General features: G+C 36.8%; 2 protein-coding genes, 1 long non-coding RNA gene and 1 other non-coding gene across 4 annotated transcripts; 2 read left to right on the forward strand and 2 right to left on the reverse strand.

The window, feature by feature from the left end:
* The first annotated feature begins 422 nt into the window (after positions 1 to 422).
* Positions 423 to 494, forward strand: TRNAC-GCA. Its single transcript has one exon. It is a non-coding gene; the product is annotated as a tRNA-Cys (tRNA).
* Positions 495 to 1,324: 830 nt separating this feature from the next.
* LOC122638734 (zinc finger BED domain-containing protein RICESLEEPER 2-like) lies at positions 1,325 to 2,920 on the reverse strand. The gene is made up of 5 exons (XM_043831585.1): positions 2,375 to 2,920; positions 1,970 to 2,291; positions 1,765 to 1,853; positions 1,526 to 1,595; positions 1,325 to 1,335 (listed from the first exon to the last, which is right to left on the reverse strand). Exons 1-5 carry the CDS (start codon positions 2,918 to 2,920, stop codon positions 1,325 to 1,327), a joined length of 1,038 nt encoding a protein of 345 aa, XP_043687520.1.
* A 129-nt stretch (positions 2,921 to 3,049) lies between these two features.
* Positions 3,050 to 17,503, reverse strand: LOC122639313. Its single transcript, XR_006329498.1, has 3 exons — positions 17,490 to 17,503; positions 11,004 to 11,009; positions 3,050 to 3,902 (listed from the first exon to the last, which is right to left on the reverse strand). It is a non-coding gene; the product is annotated as an uncharacterized LOC122639313 (long non-coding RNA).
* On the forward strand, positions 7,978 to 9,004 carry LOC122639312 (tRNA-splicing endonuclease subunit Sen2-2-like). The gene has a single exon (XM_043832137.1). It carries the CDS (start codon positions 8,246 to 8,248, stop codon positions 8,951 to 8,953), a length of 708 nt encoding a protein of 235 aa, XP_043688072.1. The 5' UTR covers positions 7,978 to 8,245; the 3' UTR covers positions 8,954 to 9,004.
* Positions 17,504 to 18,521: the final 1,018 nt, after the last annotated feature.

Genomic DNA, 18,521 nt, shown 5'->3' on the forward strand with positions numbered 1-18,521 from the left:
GAGACACCAGAGGCAAGTAATGGTCTCTGGCAAGAGAAACCAAAGCGATCACGCATCGAGTCATCTGGCATTGGGTCTTCTCCAACTCATACCCGACAAGATTAATTTTAGAGTTGAACCTCGCGGAGGCTGAAGATTTGCAGCTCCACGGGCAGATATGAAATGTTTGAATTGAAACGATGTCAGAGGTATTGTGAGATTCCTCACAATTCGTTTTCTCATACAACTCTCCCATATGGACCGACCAGATATGATTTATTTTTATGGAAACTAAAGGAAGTAATTAGCGTCTAGATAAATTGCAACGAGTCCGTGTCCCTTACAAACTTGGTTCAACGTATCTTATTTAATGTAAATAACATGACAGAATAGTTTTATTACAATAAGATAACATCATAATTGTGAATTACAAATACGAGAAAGGGCCCATAGCTCAGTGGTTGAGCAATTGATTGCAAATCAAAAGGTCACTGGTTCGATCCCAGTTGGGCCCTGATTAATTTTATTCTGAGTACTTTGACATTTGAAAAAGTTAGAATAATGTAGGGGAGTGCCTGGACCCCTAGGAGACGCCTTGACAACACTGATATTGATAGGTTAGTGGATATGAAACTGGACTAGAAGGGTACCACAATCTGCGTAGCCCTTGCCTAATGGGAGTTGAGCTGCTGCTCATGTACATATGGAAAATTTTCTTTGAGCTTTTGTATCTGTAAAACCACCAGCCAAGAACATTTATAGGCTGTATCGTGTCCGATCGTTTAGGTGTTCGGGCTTGCATTGGACGGACATGGTACTATTTAATTTCGATCGGTCGGTGTTCGATCTTTAATCGAGACAGCCTTATTCAAGGTAAACGGGTCTTAAACGGGCCTCGGTCAGATTAATGGCCTATTTAACTCTAAACGAGCACTAAACGGTGTGGAAAGTAACATCAGTCCCATTTCCCATGTCCACAAACTATAACGTCCCATGTCTCATGTCCTATTTAAAAAAAAAAAAGATAACAAAATATAAAAGTAATATAGGAAAGTCTCATGTCCCATTTCCCATGTCCACAAACTATAACATCAAAAGTAACAAAATATAAAGTAATATCCGTCCCATGTCCCATGTCCACAAACTATAACGTCAAAAGTAACAAAATATAAAGTAATATCAGTCCGATGTCCCATGTCCACAAAGTACAGACATAAGAATCAAAATGAAACATCAGCTTATAACATCACATTTCACAAGCATTCTCGGATCTTGGTAACCCAAACAAAATGGTTGGCCTCTAGGAGTCCAACGATTGTTGCCTTTGTTCGATTAAGCAAAATAACTAGAAGAGACCTACATGAAACAAAAGATATTTAGAATAAATAGAAGAACAATATATATAATATATATAGCAGAAAATAGAGCAACAACGCTAGATCTTATCTATCTATTCATGTCATCTTAGCAAAACTAGAAAAATAGAGAAACTTAAGTCTCAAGTTTGAACCAATTGTGTACAATGTTCAAAGAGATGAAAACTTACCTGAAGATTGAGCTAGAAGAACTAGAAGATTAAATGACATTTGAAGATTGAATGACAATACCTGTGGTCCCTGTGGAAAGATAGTACAAGTCAAAACGTGATTGTAATAAAAGACAAGGCAAATAAAAAACATAAGAAGAAAAATGGCAATACCTGTAGAAAGTCATCTAATAGACTAAACGTTATTTACAACCTGCAGTAGAAGCAGTTGAAGATCCTTGTATAGGTATTGGTCCTACTGGAGCCTCATTAGTTGCACCACTCTCATTCACGGACAACACATCTTTTAAAGCATCAACCAAATCATTGGCATCATCACCCAGTTCAGCTTTAAAGAAAAAGAAAAAAAAAACAATAGTACATATAAGATAATAAGAATATGACCAAAAAAAGAGAGAAATTAATATCAATTTAATAAAATGTACACAAATTTTTAAAAACTACCTTTAAAGTCTACTCCAAACATCCAATTTCGGAGGCAAATCAGTGCTTCAGCATTTGTTGGTAGTAGCTTACTTCTATATTTGTCAATAACTCTACCTCCAGCACTAAAAGCAGATTCAAAAGCAACTGTTGATACCGGAATAGCTAACACATCCCGTGCCATCCGAGAAAGATCACGATATTTAGTTCCTTGCGACTTCCAATAGGCCAATACATCATATTGCTTCGTCATATCTTTGATCCTTGGCTCTTCCAAATACAAATACAATTCAGATTTATCTGATCTTATTGTATTATTGCTACTCTCATATGTGTTTAGCTCCTATAAAATAAAAAAATCAATATAAAAAATGCAACATATTGAAATGAATATACAATAAAAATAAAAAACAAAATGATTTATACCTGCCAATCTGATGCATTTCCAATCGTATCAGTCTCAATATCATCTGAGTGTAATGCCCCCTCTTCCATGGTCACATCCATGCTTCGGTACTCTTCAAAGAGTCGTTCTAAACTTGTTTTTACAAGTCTAAATTTCTCCCTTGATCTAGAGTCAAGATTATATATCTTATCAAAAGCCCATGAAACAAAGGATAACTTGTATCGAGGGTCAAATACAACTGCAATAGCTAAAATAATGCTATATGAGTCCCAATACTTGTCAAACTTCTTTTTCATTTCTTGTGCCATCTTCTTCATATGGTCATCTCCATGTACTATCACTTCCAACAAAGACTTATGTATATTCCATACGTTATGAAAATACAAATTTGCCGTTGGGTACTTGGACCCAGATAACACCTCTGTGATGTCATTGAAAGGCTTCAAAAAATGCATTAATTGCTCAACCTTGGACCATTCCTCAGTACTTGGACACTCTCTATAATTTTTATCCACCAACTGAAGTTCATGAAATGCACTCTTATAGAATATAGCAGAGTCAAGCATGTGATAAGTGGAGTTCCACCTCGTGGTAACATCTCCATGCAATCTTTTCTCATTTGGTAAACCCACCTGCTTGCAGCATTTTAGGAATTTCACTTTCCTTGCCTAAGATGCCTTCACATATGCTACGTTGGATCGAACCAATTGTACACAATTATCAATTACCTTCAAACCATCTTGTACAATTAGGTTCAATATATGGGCACAACATCGGTTATGAAAAAAATCACCATCACACATTAAAGCCTTCTTCAACACCAAATTTCTTTTCAAGTGATCAATAAAAGAGAGATTTGCAGAAGCATTATCTAGAGTAATAGAAAACAGTTTCTTCTCAATCCCCCAATACAATAACATCTCTGATGCAATTTGACTTATGTTAACTCCTGTGTGTGGTGGTGGCATGATGCAAAATTTTAGTAATTTCTTATGCAATATCCATTCTGTGTCAATGTAATGACAAGTGAGAGAAATATAAGAGTCAGTCGTGATGGAAGACCACAAATCAGTAGTCAATGACATCCTACCATTGAAGTAATTCAAAAATTCCTTAATCCTCTTACTCTCCCTATTGTGCCACCTCAAGATATCAGCCAATTGGGTATTCCTACTAATCGGGCTGAATTGTGGGTAAAGATAGGTAATCAAATCCCTAAACTCTTGATATTCAACAAACACCAAGGGTAGTTCTCTTCTAACAATAAGCATGGTAATCATATCTCGCACCATTTCGGCATCAATCTTCTTGCTTTTACATGTCAGATTCCCATCACCTCCACTTAATATCATTTGGGCAATATCTTTGTTTTTACGTTTGGTGCAATTCTTAAGGTGTCTCCTCAAACTGCCAGTGCCATTGATATCTGAGTCAGCCAAATATATATTCCCACAAGCCTTACATTTTGCCCTCTGTCTCCCATCAGGATTCTTTTATTTAGGAATTTGAATAAACTCTTTCCAAACTATAGAAGTTCTTTTCCTCTTTCTCACTGTAATACTAGTTGAAGTAGTAGCTCTAGTACCAGCTGTAGCACCAGAAACAGTCGGTAGGCCTAGTATTGACACTGTCTTACTAGAAGACGAACTAGAAACGTTTCCTTCATTTGGAGTCATTTGAACTTCTGGGATTCTTTGATTTGGCATTTCTAATTTATGCTAAATGACTAAGTGACTAACAATAAGCTGCAAATAATAAACAAGAATAATCTTCATCAAAACAAAGCTAAAATTCTTCAAAATATAGTCTCTAAAATATATACTTTATTAAACTTAAATAAACCTAAACAAATATTTTTCAAGCACCTAATAACCAAATGCATGTAAGGTTGAAAGAGGCTTCATGACTGACTCCAAAGTTCAAACAATAATAATAAATATTACTAATAACAAATTTAAAAAAAAAAAAATCAAAAACCAAGAACAAATTCCTGAAATGGTGAATATTCTAGTCAATTAGGAATCTTTTGTGGAAGAGTTTTTTATTTCGGATAAGTAGGACTACTAGGTTAGTATGAAACAATAAATGCTCAATAGGAACTACAGAATGGGGTAAGATCCCAACTATAGAAATTCCCTTTAACCTCTTACTTAACCAACTCATCAACTAATGAATTGGCTGAATACATCCTTCATACAAAAGATAAATCTTGGTTGGTGCATAATGCTATATAGCTTTCCGAATGAAGTATGTTTATCTCTAGGACCTCCTATCTCTACTTGAAGCCATCTAATCATCATTTTAAAATTTTCTTCTAAGATTAAATGTACCCATCCAAGTAGAAGGGCAGTCTCAGTACCCTGTACGATTGCTTCAATTCTACCATGACTGAATTACAATTAGCCAATAGAACCAGAAAAACCTATAAGTACTGACCCCTCAGGGTCTCCATATGCCCCCTACTCCAGCTGACCCTGGATTGCAGATGGAGCTGCCATCAATATCGAGTTAATCACATTATGAGAGGGAGGATTCCACATATGATGAATCACAGATGTAGGCAGTGTAGCATTTAGAACCATGTGGGAGAGAGTCAGAGAGATCAAGATAAAAACTAAAAAGTGAAAGAACTAGAATACTAGATGACAAAACGATCTAATAGAATAATAGATTCTTTATAAAAAATAATATATTCATGATTAGTTTATTACCTTTTCCGTTCTTTCTTCTTCTTCTTCTTTTCTCCCTTTGCCGTGTGACTGTGTGAGCCTCAAAGACTGAAATTTTGACTTTGCGAGACTGAATAGAAAAAAGGAAAAAAGAAGTGCAATTTTGCCGTGTGACTGTGTGAGACTCAAAGACTGAAATTTTGATTTTGTGAGATTGAATAGAAAAAAGAAAAAAAGAGGTGGAATTTGGAAGGTTAGTTAGGATTAATGGTTTTTTTTTTGGTAAATAATTAGGGTTAATGGTTAGTCATTTAGGAGGGTTAGGTTACCTAGGTTGTTACTTGTTAGGGAGTTGGAAGTTGGAACGTGTTTACGTTTGGGAATTTTCTCTGGGGTTGGGGGTAGAATAGGTAATAATAATCGGGCTTAGTGGGTCAGGTTTAAACGGGGCAAAGGGGATCGGGCCTTTAAACGGGCGGGTCGGTCGGGCACCCGACGGTGTTACTTCCAGCATCGAGAACGACCATTTATAAACGGGTCGGGCCGGTTCGATCTTTAAATGGTCGAGTGGGGTCGGGTCTGCCGGTGCGGGCCTGCCTCATCAAGATACTACAAAAGAATTGAATTTTTATTGGTTTTCGGTTTGGATATCGATTGGTCTAATGCAATCCAGATTTTAGCCGGTCCCGTCATACCCCAGTCCAAAACAATCTGATAAGGATTGGTTTGGTTCAGGTCTTTTCGGTCGGGCTAGGTTTTGACACCCTTAATTGCGACCTTATTCCCACTGTTGATCTTGTTAGAATAATTAGACGTTGAATGACAAGCAAACTGAAAACCTATTATTTATGTGACAGTAGAGATGTATAAAAAAACACCCAAAAGGAGACTGTGAGAGAGAAAAAGAGGCAGAGAAAATTATCCTCTCCAATTCCCTAAAGCTCAATTGCGGCAGTGCAATGAAAAGTTAAAAATTTTCTTTAATCTTTTTAGGGTTTGTTTTTTCTGCCCCGAGTTGTGATGAGTTGGATCGGTCAGTGCTTGGGTTTTTTCTGCGCAACCATTTTCAGCAGTTATGTTGAGGCGCCATGGCTGGCAACTTCCTGCTCACACTTTCCAGGTTTGTTCTTCTTCCGTGAGTTCATTTGTTCATCTCAGTGTAGTAACAGTTTGTTTGAATTTAACGGTAACTGCCTGACAACCATTTCTATGGTTGATATCTATGTGGAATATTTTATTTTTTATTTTTTTAACTTTGACCTTCCGATTTGGTATGAATATGAGAATTTTCTTTTCTGCAAAAGTTGTAGATCTTCCAGTCTTGTTCCCAAAGGTTGTAACTCTAGGGTTTTGACGATGGAAGGCATTGCTATACTCTGGAAGATGCAGAGGGCAAACTTATGATTAATTGTTTAGTATGGTTTTCTCTTCCAGTCACCCAAGTAAATTTATTGATGGAAGAAATAAGCACTTTGCAGCTCTGCTTATGAGCATTATTCTTTGGGAGATGATTACTTTGTGCATCCTGTTTAGTGGAATTTTACTACTGCCTTCTGCTTTAGGAAGTGTATTAACTTAAAACCATCTTTAAATCTTTTGGCAATAACTAGTCCCAGCTAGAACAACCAGAATTGATTCGCAGAACCGGGATCACCGAAACAGAGAAATAGAACAGACCGAGGAGAAAATTTATAGCTTAAGATAGACAATTCAGATTGACCTGATATTCTGGTCGAGTACAGAACCCTGGTGATAGGTCCCCTCCACCAAATATCTCAGCAATCTGGATTACAGCTAAGGCTGTGCAGAGAACTCCAAGTGTAACTAGGTAAACAGAGTAGCAATTCTAGAACTTGAATACTCAAAGTTCTGTTTCAGATGTTCAGGAGGACAGTATTGAAGCGATATATAAACCGGAACTATTATATTAAATTTGATGTAAGCATGATCAGCTATGAGAGAGAAATAAGAGAATAAAGCAAGCTGGAAATTGTACAGAACGAAGGGCACCACAGACTTCAAGTAAGTGATGAAACTGACCTGATGGGTAAGCTAATAAGAACTAGAAGATAGAAAATATAGAATAGGGCAGTAATCCTCCTAACCTCATGAAGAGAATCCACTATTTTAAATGGAATCCACCTTAGCATTGCTTGAAATCCAGCCAAACACACCATGAATCCAACACAGCCAAATCTTGAAGAAAAACTTCACTAATATTACTCATAATTTCGTGGGTTAGGCCATAGGCTAATACATTGATATATGAAATCATAAACTGACTCTTTAATAGTCCTAAATTGACTTATATTTCAAACTACTACTTGGAATATCCAAAGCAGACTACTATTTGATACCCCTACTCAAACTAGGACTCAACAAACAGAACATAGACTTAGAATGAAATCTGGACTTCAATTCCTAATGAGTCTTGGACTTGATTTAGCTAACTTCTAGCATAAAAATTACTCAAATTACCTCCCACAAATTTGAACTGTACACACCCTATTTGACTAATCTTGTATTGGAACCCCTTGACCTGGCATTAAAGCCTAAACTGGCCATGAATTCGAAGTTTTCAAGACTACAGTTCGTTTTCCCAATTGAAAGACTTTTCTCTATTTATAAATGAAGGCGGAATGAGAGTCTAACTTTGCATCATGGTAGAAATGTTACCTAAGACGAATGAGATCACCATTCTGATGAATCTAATGGTGATCTCTCCTTCGAATTTTCAGTTTTTCCCTATTTTGATGGTGCTAGATGTCATGTATTTCCTTCTTCCATTCCTCCCGGCAAATCTCAAACCATAGGGTTATAGCATCAGAAAGGGTGTTAATTGTTTAGCAAGTGAGAAAGTTTGAGTAATAATTAATAATTTGTTGGGAAAAAATAAGTTATGGTTCTTCTCAGGTTAATCCTATCTGATTCTCTCTTCTCCTTCTTTCTCTTCTTATTGCTTCCATATTCTTTTAATAGGTGGTACCCTGTTTTTTATCCTAATTTTTCTTTATTGTTCTTCATTAACCTATTGATTCTTTTCTTCATTTGTTCTAAAAGTCAGTGAGTAGTAGAGTCTTTTAGTCTTGTAGTTGTTGGGGAAAATATCTTTACCATGCCCCTTTTTGTTTAAATGGTTTCAGCTTGTATAAGTCTTGAGGACTGTTTCACTTCACTAATTGAGGGAATAAAGCTTATTTGATCCAACGTCAAAAAGTTGAAATGGGACCAAGGTGGAAGGGAAAGGGTTCAGAAGCTAAGGCACTTGCAGAACCCATGTCAAAAATAGTCCAACAGCTTCAATCTTCTCTAATACAATCACAAACACATGGGTCACTCTCAAGTTGCAGTGTTCTTATTGAAGCAGAACCTGAACAAGCCCATCTTCTAAATATGGCTTGTTTTGGCAGACCCATTGTCACAGTTGAGAAAGATAAGCAGTGGTATCAATTAGGTTTTGAGGAGGCCTTCTACCTATGCTACTCTCTCAAATGTCTTCAAATTGTAGGGGTGGAAGATAATTGTGCAAAAAATGAAGAAGAGCTATGGAAGTACATGATTTCTAAGAGAACAGAATTCCCTGATTTTTATAATGCTTATTCTCATCTTCGGATGAAAAATTGGGCTGTTCGGCCAGGTTCTCAGTATGGTGTGGACTTTGTTGCTTACCATCACCACCCAGCTCTAGTGCATTCTGAATATGCAGTGATTGTTGTGTCGGAAAGTGGTGATAATGCGAATAGGAGATTGAGGGTTTGGTCCGATTTGGAAGGCACTATTAGGCTCTGTGGCAGTGTTGCCAAAACATTGTTGGTTCTTACTATCAATAGTAATGGCTCTGATTTGGGTTTTCCTTTATGTTTGGAGCAGTATAGCATTGAAGAACGTACATGCACGAGGTGGAATCCTGAGCAGAGTCGTGAAGAATGAAGATCATCCTGTTATAAGAAATGGTATGAATGAGACCCAGTAGATATTTGCTTTTACGTTTTGGCCTGTTTAGGCAGTTAGTTTGGTTTGATAAGAGTCACTTTACTAATAAATCTGGAGGTGATGGTTGTTGTCTATAATCAATGTCATTGGCCATGGATGAACCTTTCCTAGTAGTAATTGAAATTTCACTCTGGCTGGCACCATTGGTGCTGCTGAATCCAATTATATAGCCATGGCCTTCTATGGGAGTTCTTGAGACTGGCCTTCTGTAGCAGAGAAGAGATGAGCACTTTCTCCTCTGGAGAACAGTCTCAATATCATTTTCTATCTCAAATGAATATGGAGGTCTCAAGTGAAGAATTTAGGTTATCACATGTTGGTACTTATATACCAAGGCAGATGGGTGTTTCACCACTGCCTCCTCTCATCTAGCTTTAAATATTTAATCTTATTGCCATTAATAGAAAGAACTATTAATTATACCCACCTTGCTTCCAAAGCTTAGCAATTGCAGGTTTAGTTTCGTTTAGTTGTTAGTTGAATTATCACTTTGTGTTAAATTTGCATTCTCCTTTCTATAGCATATATTGTTTGATGAACCCATTTCATACGAGTTCCCTACTGGTTTTGATGTGGGTAGTCTTTATATAGTGAAGAGTGAAGACAATATACAATGTTGGTTTATTTACCCAGTGGATAAATGTCCCAAAAATGCTACGGAAGTAATTTTCCTAAGGTTCCATTTGTTTCGGCGTAAAATTGGTGAATGAAAATTTTGCTGTAAAAACCGCTGTTTGTTCTCAACTTTGTAAAATTTTCATTTAAATTTTACTGAAAATCATACATTTTCTGGGAAATGCTATACACAAATTTTACGCCTGATTTAACAGTAAAATAGTACCTCGTAAAATTTTGCACTTTGCTCGAGCTCGACACTCTTGGTCTCGCATTTGCAAGATTAAGAACCAGAGAACGACATCTGCTCACAGATATGTCAGTCCTTTAACTAACAGCTACCTGCAATACCCCTGTTTTTTAGTTAATTTTCTGCTAGCTTAAATCCACTAATCTTCTCCTAATTCAACTCGCTTTGATTTGAAACTTTGTGATCAGACCTCTACAATCATGTTCTCTTTAGTTCTTATTATGAAATTTGAATTTAATTAGCTTGAGTTCTCAGATCTCTCAACTCTGACTGCTCTCCTAGAACCAATAGGACTGCTCTGCCATACCATTGTTTTAATTTCATATTTCTGAGATCTTTTACCAGCATATATTCCCCATCTATAACACCACTTGACCTGGGTTCCTGGTCCATCAAATCAGCCCCTGTTGAGTTATCTCAATTATCCCATTCTCGGTTGAATCTGATTTTTTTTTCTCGTTATACCCCATCTCGACCTATTCTGTTGTTTGGAGATCCTATTCTGCACATCATGCCTTAGATTCTATCTTAGAGGTGAGGAATCAGATTTGCTACCACCTGAGTTGTTCCTTGCTGCTGGAGCTCTTGTTGCACCATTATTTGAGAAAATGTTGAAGGAGAATGAGAAGAATACTTGGGGTGGTAGGGGGGGTTAATACCAAACTGATGCGGGAGCCTCCCAGAAGAACTGTTGGGGTTGAGCTTTGTTAATCTTGGGTTTTATTTTATAATAGACTGTAATATAGATCCTACTGCGTAAGTAATTGTTGTCCATGTTTTGGGGACCTTGTGATTTATTTCTTTGGGTTTAGGTCATTGATTAGGAATGGTTGAAAAGCATTCCTAGTCTTATTGTTTAGATGTCCAAGTGTTATTTTGGAGTCTTTATGCCTCAAATTTTCTATTTCTTTTAGGGTTTCTCTTTTAAGGTTTCTCAAAGGATCTTTTAGAGGAGAACACATGTAACTTCTTTTCTTATTCAGATTATGTAAAATGAGTTGGTTACTCATTTGTTTTAGGATTTTTCCGTAGAATTAAACTTAAATATTGTTTCTGTTAGAGGAGTTCTGCAAAAAAGGCATAAACAACTTTATTTGGAGTGTTGGGTCAATGGAAAGCAACCTTGGGCTCATATCCTTGTTCTTTCTTCATCAGGTCATATCTGTTTCTTCAATTTTGTTTCACTTTTCTGGTTCTATGTGTGACCTGCAAGTATACAAATGGATCTGAGTTCTCTTTCATTGCTTAATTTTAGATATGATCTCTGTTTTATAATTAGGCACTTTTCCATGGCTAAATTGTGTCTTTAATCCCATTGCCTGCACTACAGTTTTTAGTCATTTGTCCATACAACTCTTTTCAAGCTGGTCTCTCCATTTACTTTTTCCATATACCATTTTGAGTTTTTGTTTTGCTTGTTTCTAAATCTCTTTCAAAATAGTTGGTGGTCTTTATGACAATCTGTTTGGATGAGCCCCAATTGCACCGAGCATCTAACCTTTATTTCTTTTCATTTCAAGTCTCTATATTTAAAATTTTCTCCTCACCTATTCATAGAATGCTGAATTATTTTTCCAAAATATTGATTCTTTAAAGCTTTGCTCTTCCATATTCTCTTTGGAAACAATCTACAAGTTGTATGTTGAAGATGTTGTGGGCAACACAATTCCATCAAGTTTACCATGTGATAGGATAACACAAACACATCTAATGATTCCCTATTGTTTTGGGGGGGGGGGGGGGAGGTGGGGAAGAGCTAAAAGATCTTCTCACGTGTGGGTAGTTGATGTAACTAAGGTTCATTGATTATAGACGTATGATATTCTATAGAACCTCAGTGTTCGCTGCTTTCCCTCCATAAGTGAAGTGATTACTTCCTAATATAGTCTAACTTGATCTGATATTTTCCAATTCGTTCTATTGTGGGTACTCCTTTCATTTCTCTACAACTATTCGAAATTATGCGTTGTTTTGGGATTGATACTCACACAAATTAAATTTATACTTCATGCCACAAGCAGTTGTCATTTAACACTTTATTAGAGGGGGAGAGATTGGGAAAAGTGGGGCGGGGGCACTTTGATGGCATAAATTAGACAATTTGGCAATAAAATTCCTTGTTAACAAGCTTTAACTGATTAGTCTGATTACAGGTTCTTAACAAAATGTTTACCTTTGATGTGTTACTGCTTGACCAATGCGTAGCCTCAAGATGGGCGACAATGACTTATGTTTAATATTGAACATAATTCACCCAGAAAGTGCTCCATATGATGCTTTGTTTAATTTGTGAGACACATTTAACTTAGAATAATACATTACAACAAACTATTTAGATTGTTAGTGATCATTGCATTTTTCATTTTATCAACTTGAACTTCCTTTTCAGTTTTATCCTTGCAATGTTCATTTCATCATCTAATTTTATCAACTTGAGTCTGCTTCTGCATTTTATGATATGACTCTACAGAGAGATGATGAAGGGTAATGGTATCAATTCTGACATCGTAGATACTGTTTTTAGGGTCTTGAACAAAAAGGATAAGTTGGCTAGAACCTCTCTCTCCAGGGATGATAATGGGAGGCGTAGGATAATTAGGAAAGTGGTAGATGGGAGCTTGAAGTAGGGATATCATCATTCAAGGTGAGCTCGCAAATCCATCCATAAATATTTCTTTTTTTGTGGTTATCTTCTATTTGAATCCGATTTTGGCCCTTATAATTTAGTATTATGTAGTATTTGACTATGCAGATTTTCTTGTGTTGAGCTGTCACAGGTGTCAAGGAAGGTGGTGCCTAGGTTTGATAAGCTTTAAAGTTCTTCACCAGGAAGCTGAACTGTCCTTTGCCCATATACATTCTCTTCAGTATATGAATCACCACATCAGTTGTCAAGCTAAAAACTTCGCTTGATGTAATTTTTTTGGTCTTTTGCTAGGGTTACATGAATCTAAAACTTTGTTTGAGTGATAGTGATTGTTATTTTATTAAAATACTTTTTGTAAATGCTGATTCTATATCTTGTGACATTTTGGGTATATGCTAATGGAATGAATGGTCTTGAGCTGAAAAAAATTCAAATTATTTCAGATTACTGAGAAGCAATTGATTTCATTCAATATGACCTATCTTTTGGATGGTCATGGTTGCAAAATTTTTTTTTTTTTGGAACAGGAGGTTTATGGCCTTTGGCTGACTAAATCCTCCAGGGCTCGTGCACAACCCCGCAACACCACGAGTCGGGAGATACTGGGGGGCTCATGTTCACCAAGGAGTTTCCTCTCAGGCAGGTGGCCCCAAGGGGGGAAGGTGGAGTCGAACTTAGGACCTTCAACTTCCTTAGGTCATGGTTGCAATTTTCTTTGTTATTTGATTTACATATTGTTTTCAGATTTATGGATGATTGTAATATAAAACAAGTAAAAAAAAAAAGGAGACCCCTTGGTTCAATTCAGCTGAGCTTTAGGACTTCAATGGAGGGTGGGGGGGATGTCCTTTTAGTTCTTCTTGCAAAAGTGCTCATGAAATTACTAAATTCAAAGAAAATAAACTTATTTAATCATGAAAAATAAATCCTTGATGGTTTTTTTTTTCTACTTTTTCCTTACGAGAGTTCTTTTTTATTTTTTAATCTTTATGTATGATGTTTCCCAATATCATGGACCTTAAGCTCATAAACAAAACTACATTGCCTTAGATTTTAGTTATCAACCTGGCATTCAAATTTGTTATAATAACATTTTATCTAATTATTTTAAATAATTTTACCATGTAAAATAAATGACAAATAAACATTGAAAATTTTTACAATGATATTTTACCTCATATTTTACCTCTTATAAACAAACATTGAAAAATGTTTGAACATAAAAAATGTTACATGTAAAATTTTACATCGAAACAAATGGAATCTGATATCTTGTGTTTGGATTGAGTTTTATTACAACAACAACCATAACCTTATCCCAACTAAATGGGGTCGGCTACATGGATCCTATAGAGGCTAAGATAGTAGAAGATAAGAGAAGTAAAAGAAAGTACAAGGAAGTAAAAAAGTAAAAGGAAGAAGAATGAAAAATAGGAAAGGAAAAAGTCGAAGCAGTAGTCAAAGCAGCATCCCAATGAACATTCCCCTACAAGGGGTCGGCTACACGGGTCTTTGTCTTCCAAACAACTCTATCTGCGGTCATACTAGGGTTGAGCCCTACCACATGCATATCCTTTCTTACCACTTCTCCAATAGTCATTTTAGGTCTGCCCCTACTTCTTTTAGCTCCGTCAAACTGAAACTGGTCACTCTTTCTTACAGGTGCATCCCAAGGTCTCCGTTGGATGTGACCATACCACCTCAAGCGGCTCTCACGAAGCTTGTCTTGGATTGGTGCAACTCCCAAAGTGGTTCTAATACAAGTATTCCTTACTCTATCTCTCCTAGTCTTGCCACACATTCTCCTCAACATCCTCATCTCTGCTACACTTATCTTATCTATGTTACTCTTCTTAACCGCCCAACATTCTGCTCCATAAGTCATGGCTGGTCTTATTACTGTTCTGTAGAATTTTCCTTTAAGCTTAATAGGCATGCGTTTATCGCATAACACTCCCGATGCACCTCTCCACTTCATCCATCCTACTTCGATTCTATGGGAAACATCATCTTCTATATCACCCTCTTTGTTAATGGTTGACCCCAGGTATCTATAGCACTCACTTTGTGGTAGCTGTCGCTCCTCAAGTTTCATCACTTGGGATTGAGTTTTATTAATAGCATTGTATTAGATATTGTATATCCTTTCTTTAGTTCTCTCTTTCTCTCTCTCTCTCTGGGTATTCTTGAAGTTTCATTGAATGTCCAATAGAATCTATCCCAAGAAGAAATAAAAAACTAAGGGACGAGGAATTGCAGCCACAACTTGTTGAACTGCTTCAAGGTTAGGGCAATAAAGGAAGAACTTTGTAGGGAGGTTTTAATGCCGGGGGGTCTCTGGTTGATTGTACTTTTTCAATCTTGAAGCTTTGTGTTTAAAGAGTTTGTGAGTATGGGCATAGAGTTTTACATAATCACAGATGTTGAGAGAGAGACCAGCTGGAGAATTCGCTGCCTAAAATTCAAAATGGGTAATGAACTTAAAAATTTTAAATGCAGAATCTATGGATACTGAATCCCCAACAATTCAATAATGGCCTTCCTTGCCTTCTGTTCTAAAGATGAACAAAACCCATATGAGTATGAAGCTAGCACTGTTTAACTATGGACATTTATAGTAATATAAGTCACCTTCGCTTGGATTCTACAAGCCACCCTAAAGAATGGTATTGATGTCATCTACAAACTTCGCCATTGTCTATGCCTTGCTCCCATGCCCAAATCAGCATAGCCCACACTCCCACCCAGGGTGCCCCATCCATCTCACTACCACATGATGTGATGTGGCTCCACCTCTCCTACCGCTGCAGCTCGCTCCAAGAGATCACTGTCACTCACCAAATCCGAAACTAAAGACACCTGCTTTTTTCTAGACTTGCACTTGTTCATCGCTTGAACCACCTGCAATCTCTGCCCTCTATCTGTACTTCTTACCTGAGTTCCAACAGTAGCTCCACCTGTTTCAACACTCCCTGTAAGTCTGTACAGATTCCCAATCATCTGTCTCTATATCACAACCATGACCCCTCTTGAATCCTTCAAAACTCCACCTTTAGATGAGCATTTGAAACCTCTCAAATTCAGTGTTCTCTAAAATCAGATTCTTCCTTAGATCCGGCACATACCTCACCCCAGTTACAGGTCGCACAATCCCATCAAACATGCAAATCTGTACAATCTCAATCCTAGCAACCTTGCTTTCTTATTTCCCATTTTAACAATACCATAATCACATGCATGCTATGTAGCAAACTGATCCCTAACTAAACCCATATGAAATGAACAACTAGAATTTAAAATCTAATATGAAATATCCATACCTAATGAAGTAGTGAGATAAACATCTTCATCATCACTCCAAGACTTTTCCACGATACTAATAGTGGATGATTTACTTTCTTTCTCCTCATCCTTCTATTCTATCATTCTTTGCCTTGGGTAATTCTTCTTTATATGACCTTCCTTGCAATAATAACAAGTTATTTTTTGGCATTTAGACTTTGAGCGATCGTTGTACTTGTTGAACTCCTTCAATCTCTCACTTGATTTGCCTTTACCCTGATCGTTATTTTTCTACCGTATCTCATTTATCAGCAAAATAATAATAATCTTGTCAAGTTTGAGAGTATGTTTACTAAATAGTAGTGTAATCACAACGTGATCAAATGAAGGAGGTAGTGATGCCAATATGAGAAGTGCTTTGTCCTCCTCTTCGATCTTCACATTAAGAGCCGATAATTCCGTTAATATCCTATTGAACTCATCTAAGTATACCTCAAACTGTGCTCCCTCTGACAATCAAAGACCATATAATTGTTTTTTAAAAAATAGCCGATCTGTCAACGACCTAGACTTGTACCTGCTCTCAAGCTTTGTCCAAACTTGCTCTAGATCCACCAACCCGATGTCCTCACGAAGAGTGTTATCTGCAAGATAAAATTGGAACGTGTTTTTTGGAAAATCCCTCCACTGTTATCACTCATCGTCCTTCAACTTCTCCGGCTTTCCTGATTTCTTTCTAAGAGCCTTGACTATCCCCTCCCACACAAGAATATTCTTCATCCCTTGTTGCCATAAGGTGAAGTCATGATGGCCATTGAAGCGTTCAATGGAGAAGCTTGAATCCTTCACCACCATCAGGTTTACCTGATTTGTGCCCTTTGTACCCGCCATAAACCTGAACAAACTGTATTACCATTGATCTCATACGAACTTGCACAATCTATACCATTGGAGTGGAATCTGCCCGATCCGTCTCTTCCATTAAGTCTGGAAAGCATACAAAGCCAAACTTGTATAGTATCGACTCAGTAAATTTGTTTTCTTCTTCTTTTTCAAATGAACTTTGTTTCTTCCTTTTTCTTGCGTTTCCCTTTCTTAGATTGTTATACCCATAATGACTACTTTTCTATGTAACCATTATTTTCTTTGATTTTTTTCTCCCTTCCCTCCCTACTAACTGTTGCACCTTCCTTACTTGAGTCTGTGGCACTCTCTCCTCCCTCTTCGTACTTTCTTTTGTCCCTTTTTTTTTCTTAATTTTTGTATAATATATGAAGTACGAATTCCCACGAACCCTTTTTCAATCGTGAAAAACACTCACAAACTCACCTTTTCCTTTGCAACCATGAGAATCCCTTTGAAGAAAAAAAATTCCACGATCCGATTTCTTCATCGAAGCATGTCTCTGATCTATACTTTGGAAAACCTCCTTCCTTCGCTCTCCTTACGCATTGTCTTTTCCTCGGATCTCCGTGCACACTCTATAATGATTTTCCGAACCTCGCTCTGATACGACATGTTGGGGATGAATGTGAAACTACGAGGAAGAACCCAAGCAAATAATCACATACAATGCAAGGAATTTACCTTGGTTTGGTAAGCTTGCCTACATCCACCTAAGAGAATTAGAGATTTTTCACTATTTCCTAAAAAATTCTTGACACCACTCTCCACCTCACAAAGTATTTACTTTTACTTGTGACTAGGGTTTTCCACACAAAGACAATATATAAGGAATCCCAAAACCCTAATCCACACACAATTACTTTACCCCCCATACACATGTAATGGATCCAAAATCCGTCTCAATTATAATTATGTGAACCTGCAGAATATAAGACACTCTCAACCCCAATATGAAGGTATAGACCTTTGAATTATGCTTTTTGTATCATAGAAGGTGTTTTAGTATTTCTCTATCAAACCAATAGCTCTGTGCGTTATCTACTTTTGCAGATGTAATTTTTGGTGTTGCACCCTCTTCCAACCCTGTAAGAGGAAATTAGTTGTGTAAGAAGATTACTAAAAAACTGAAGTATTCAATAACTACTGCAACATTGGAGTGAGAGGGCTACAACTTCGAATCTGATGTCTATAGAATTTAGAACTAGAAGTAGCAATAAAACAGCTGCATATAAAGCGAAACCCTGGTCCCATCATTAACTGTTCTGATACTAGGCTACAAAACTAAACCTACTATTCCCCAATTGAAATGCCAAGAGTATTGCTGTTGAAGAAGTTGGACTCATGTTGGAGTTTGTTGGTGTTCCATTTTTGTTAACATCATCATGACAAATCATGAAGGTTTGATAATAACAAAATCAACTAATGAAAGAGGAGATGGAGATGCTAGTAAACCACTATTTAATCACATCAATTATTCACAACCAAGAGGGATGAGAAAGAGAAGATGGAAAACTCGTTTAAAGTTAGTTTGAATACACTAACTCAACAAAAGTCATAACTTTCTCCATCGTATACCTTTCAAGTGTTGTTTTGAATGATTACATTTGTGGTACAAAAATCAAACAATGTGACTTTAAAACAAAGAGGTGCCGATTCCCCCCACCTCTCTCAATTATCTTTTCTCTTTATCTCTCTCCAACATCTCATCTAAGGTATACTTATTTAAAAACTACATAATTTTTTGGAGAGTTATAAACTGTTAGAGAAATAACACTTTGCAACTTGTTGATTATTCTAATGGTGTA

This window comes from Telopea speciosissima, chromosome 9 (assembly GCF_018873765.1).
Source record: "Telopea speciosissima isolate NSW1024214 ecotype Mountain lineage chromosome 9, Tspe_v1, whole genome shotgun sequence".
NCBI classification, from domain to species: domain Eukaryota; kingdom Viridiplantae; phylum Streptophyta; class Magnoliopsida; order Proteales; family Proteaceae; genus Telopea; species Telopea speciosissima.

Bases quoted from the DNA above. Each gene is read 5' to 3' on its own strand.
- LOC122638734 (XM_043831585.1), bottom strand. From the start codon at position 2,920: ATGCTTGACTCTGCTATATTCTATAAGAGTGCATTTCATGAACTTCAG. The intron at 2,292-2,374 runs GTATAAATCATT...TTTATTTTATAG, and splicing joins GAAATGCATCAGATTGGCAG to GAGCTAAACACATATGAGAG. The intron at 1,854-1,969 runs GTAGTTTTTAAA...TTTTCTTTAAAG, and splicing joins GTTTGGAGTAGACTTTAAAG to CTGAACTGGGTGATGATGCC.
- LOC122639312 (XM_043832137.1), top strand. From the start codon at position 8,246: ATGGGACCAAGGTGGAAGGGAAAGGGTTCAGAAGCTAAGGCACTTGCA.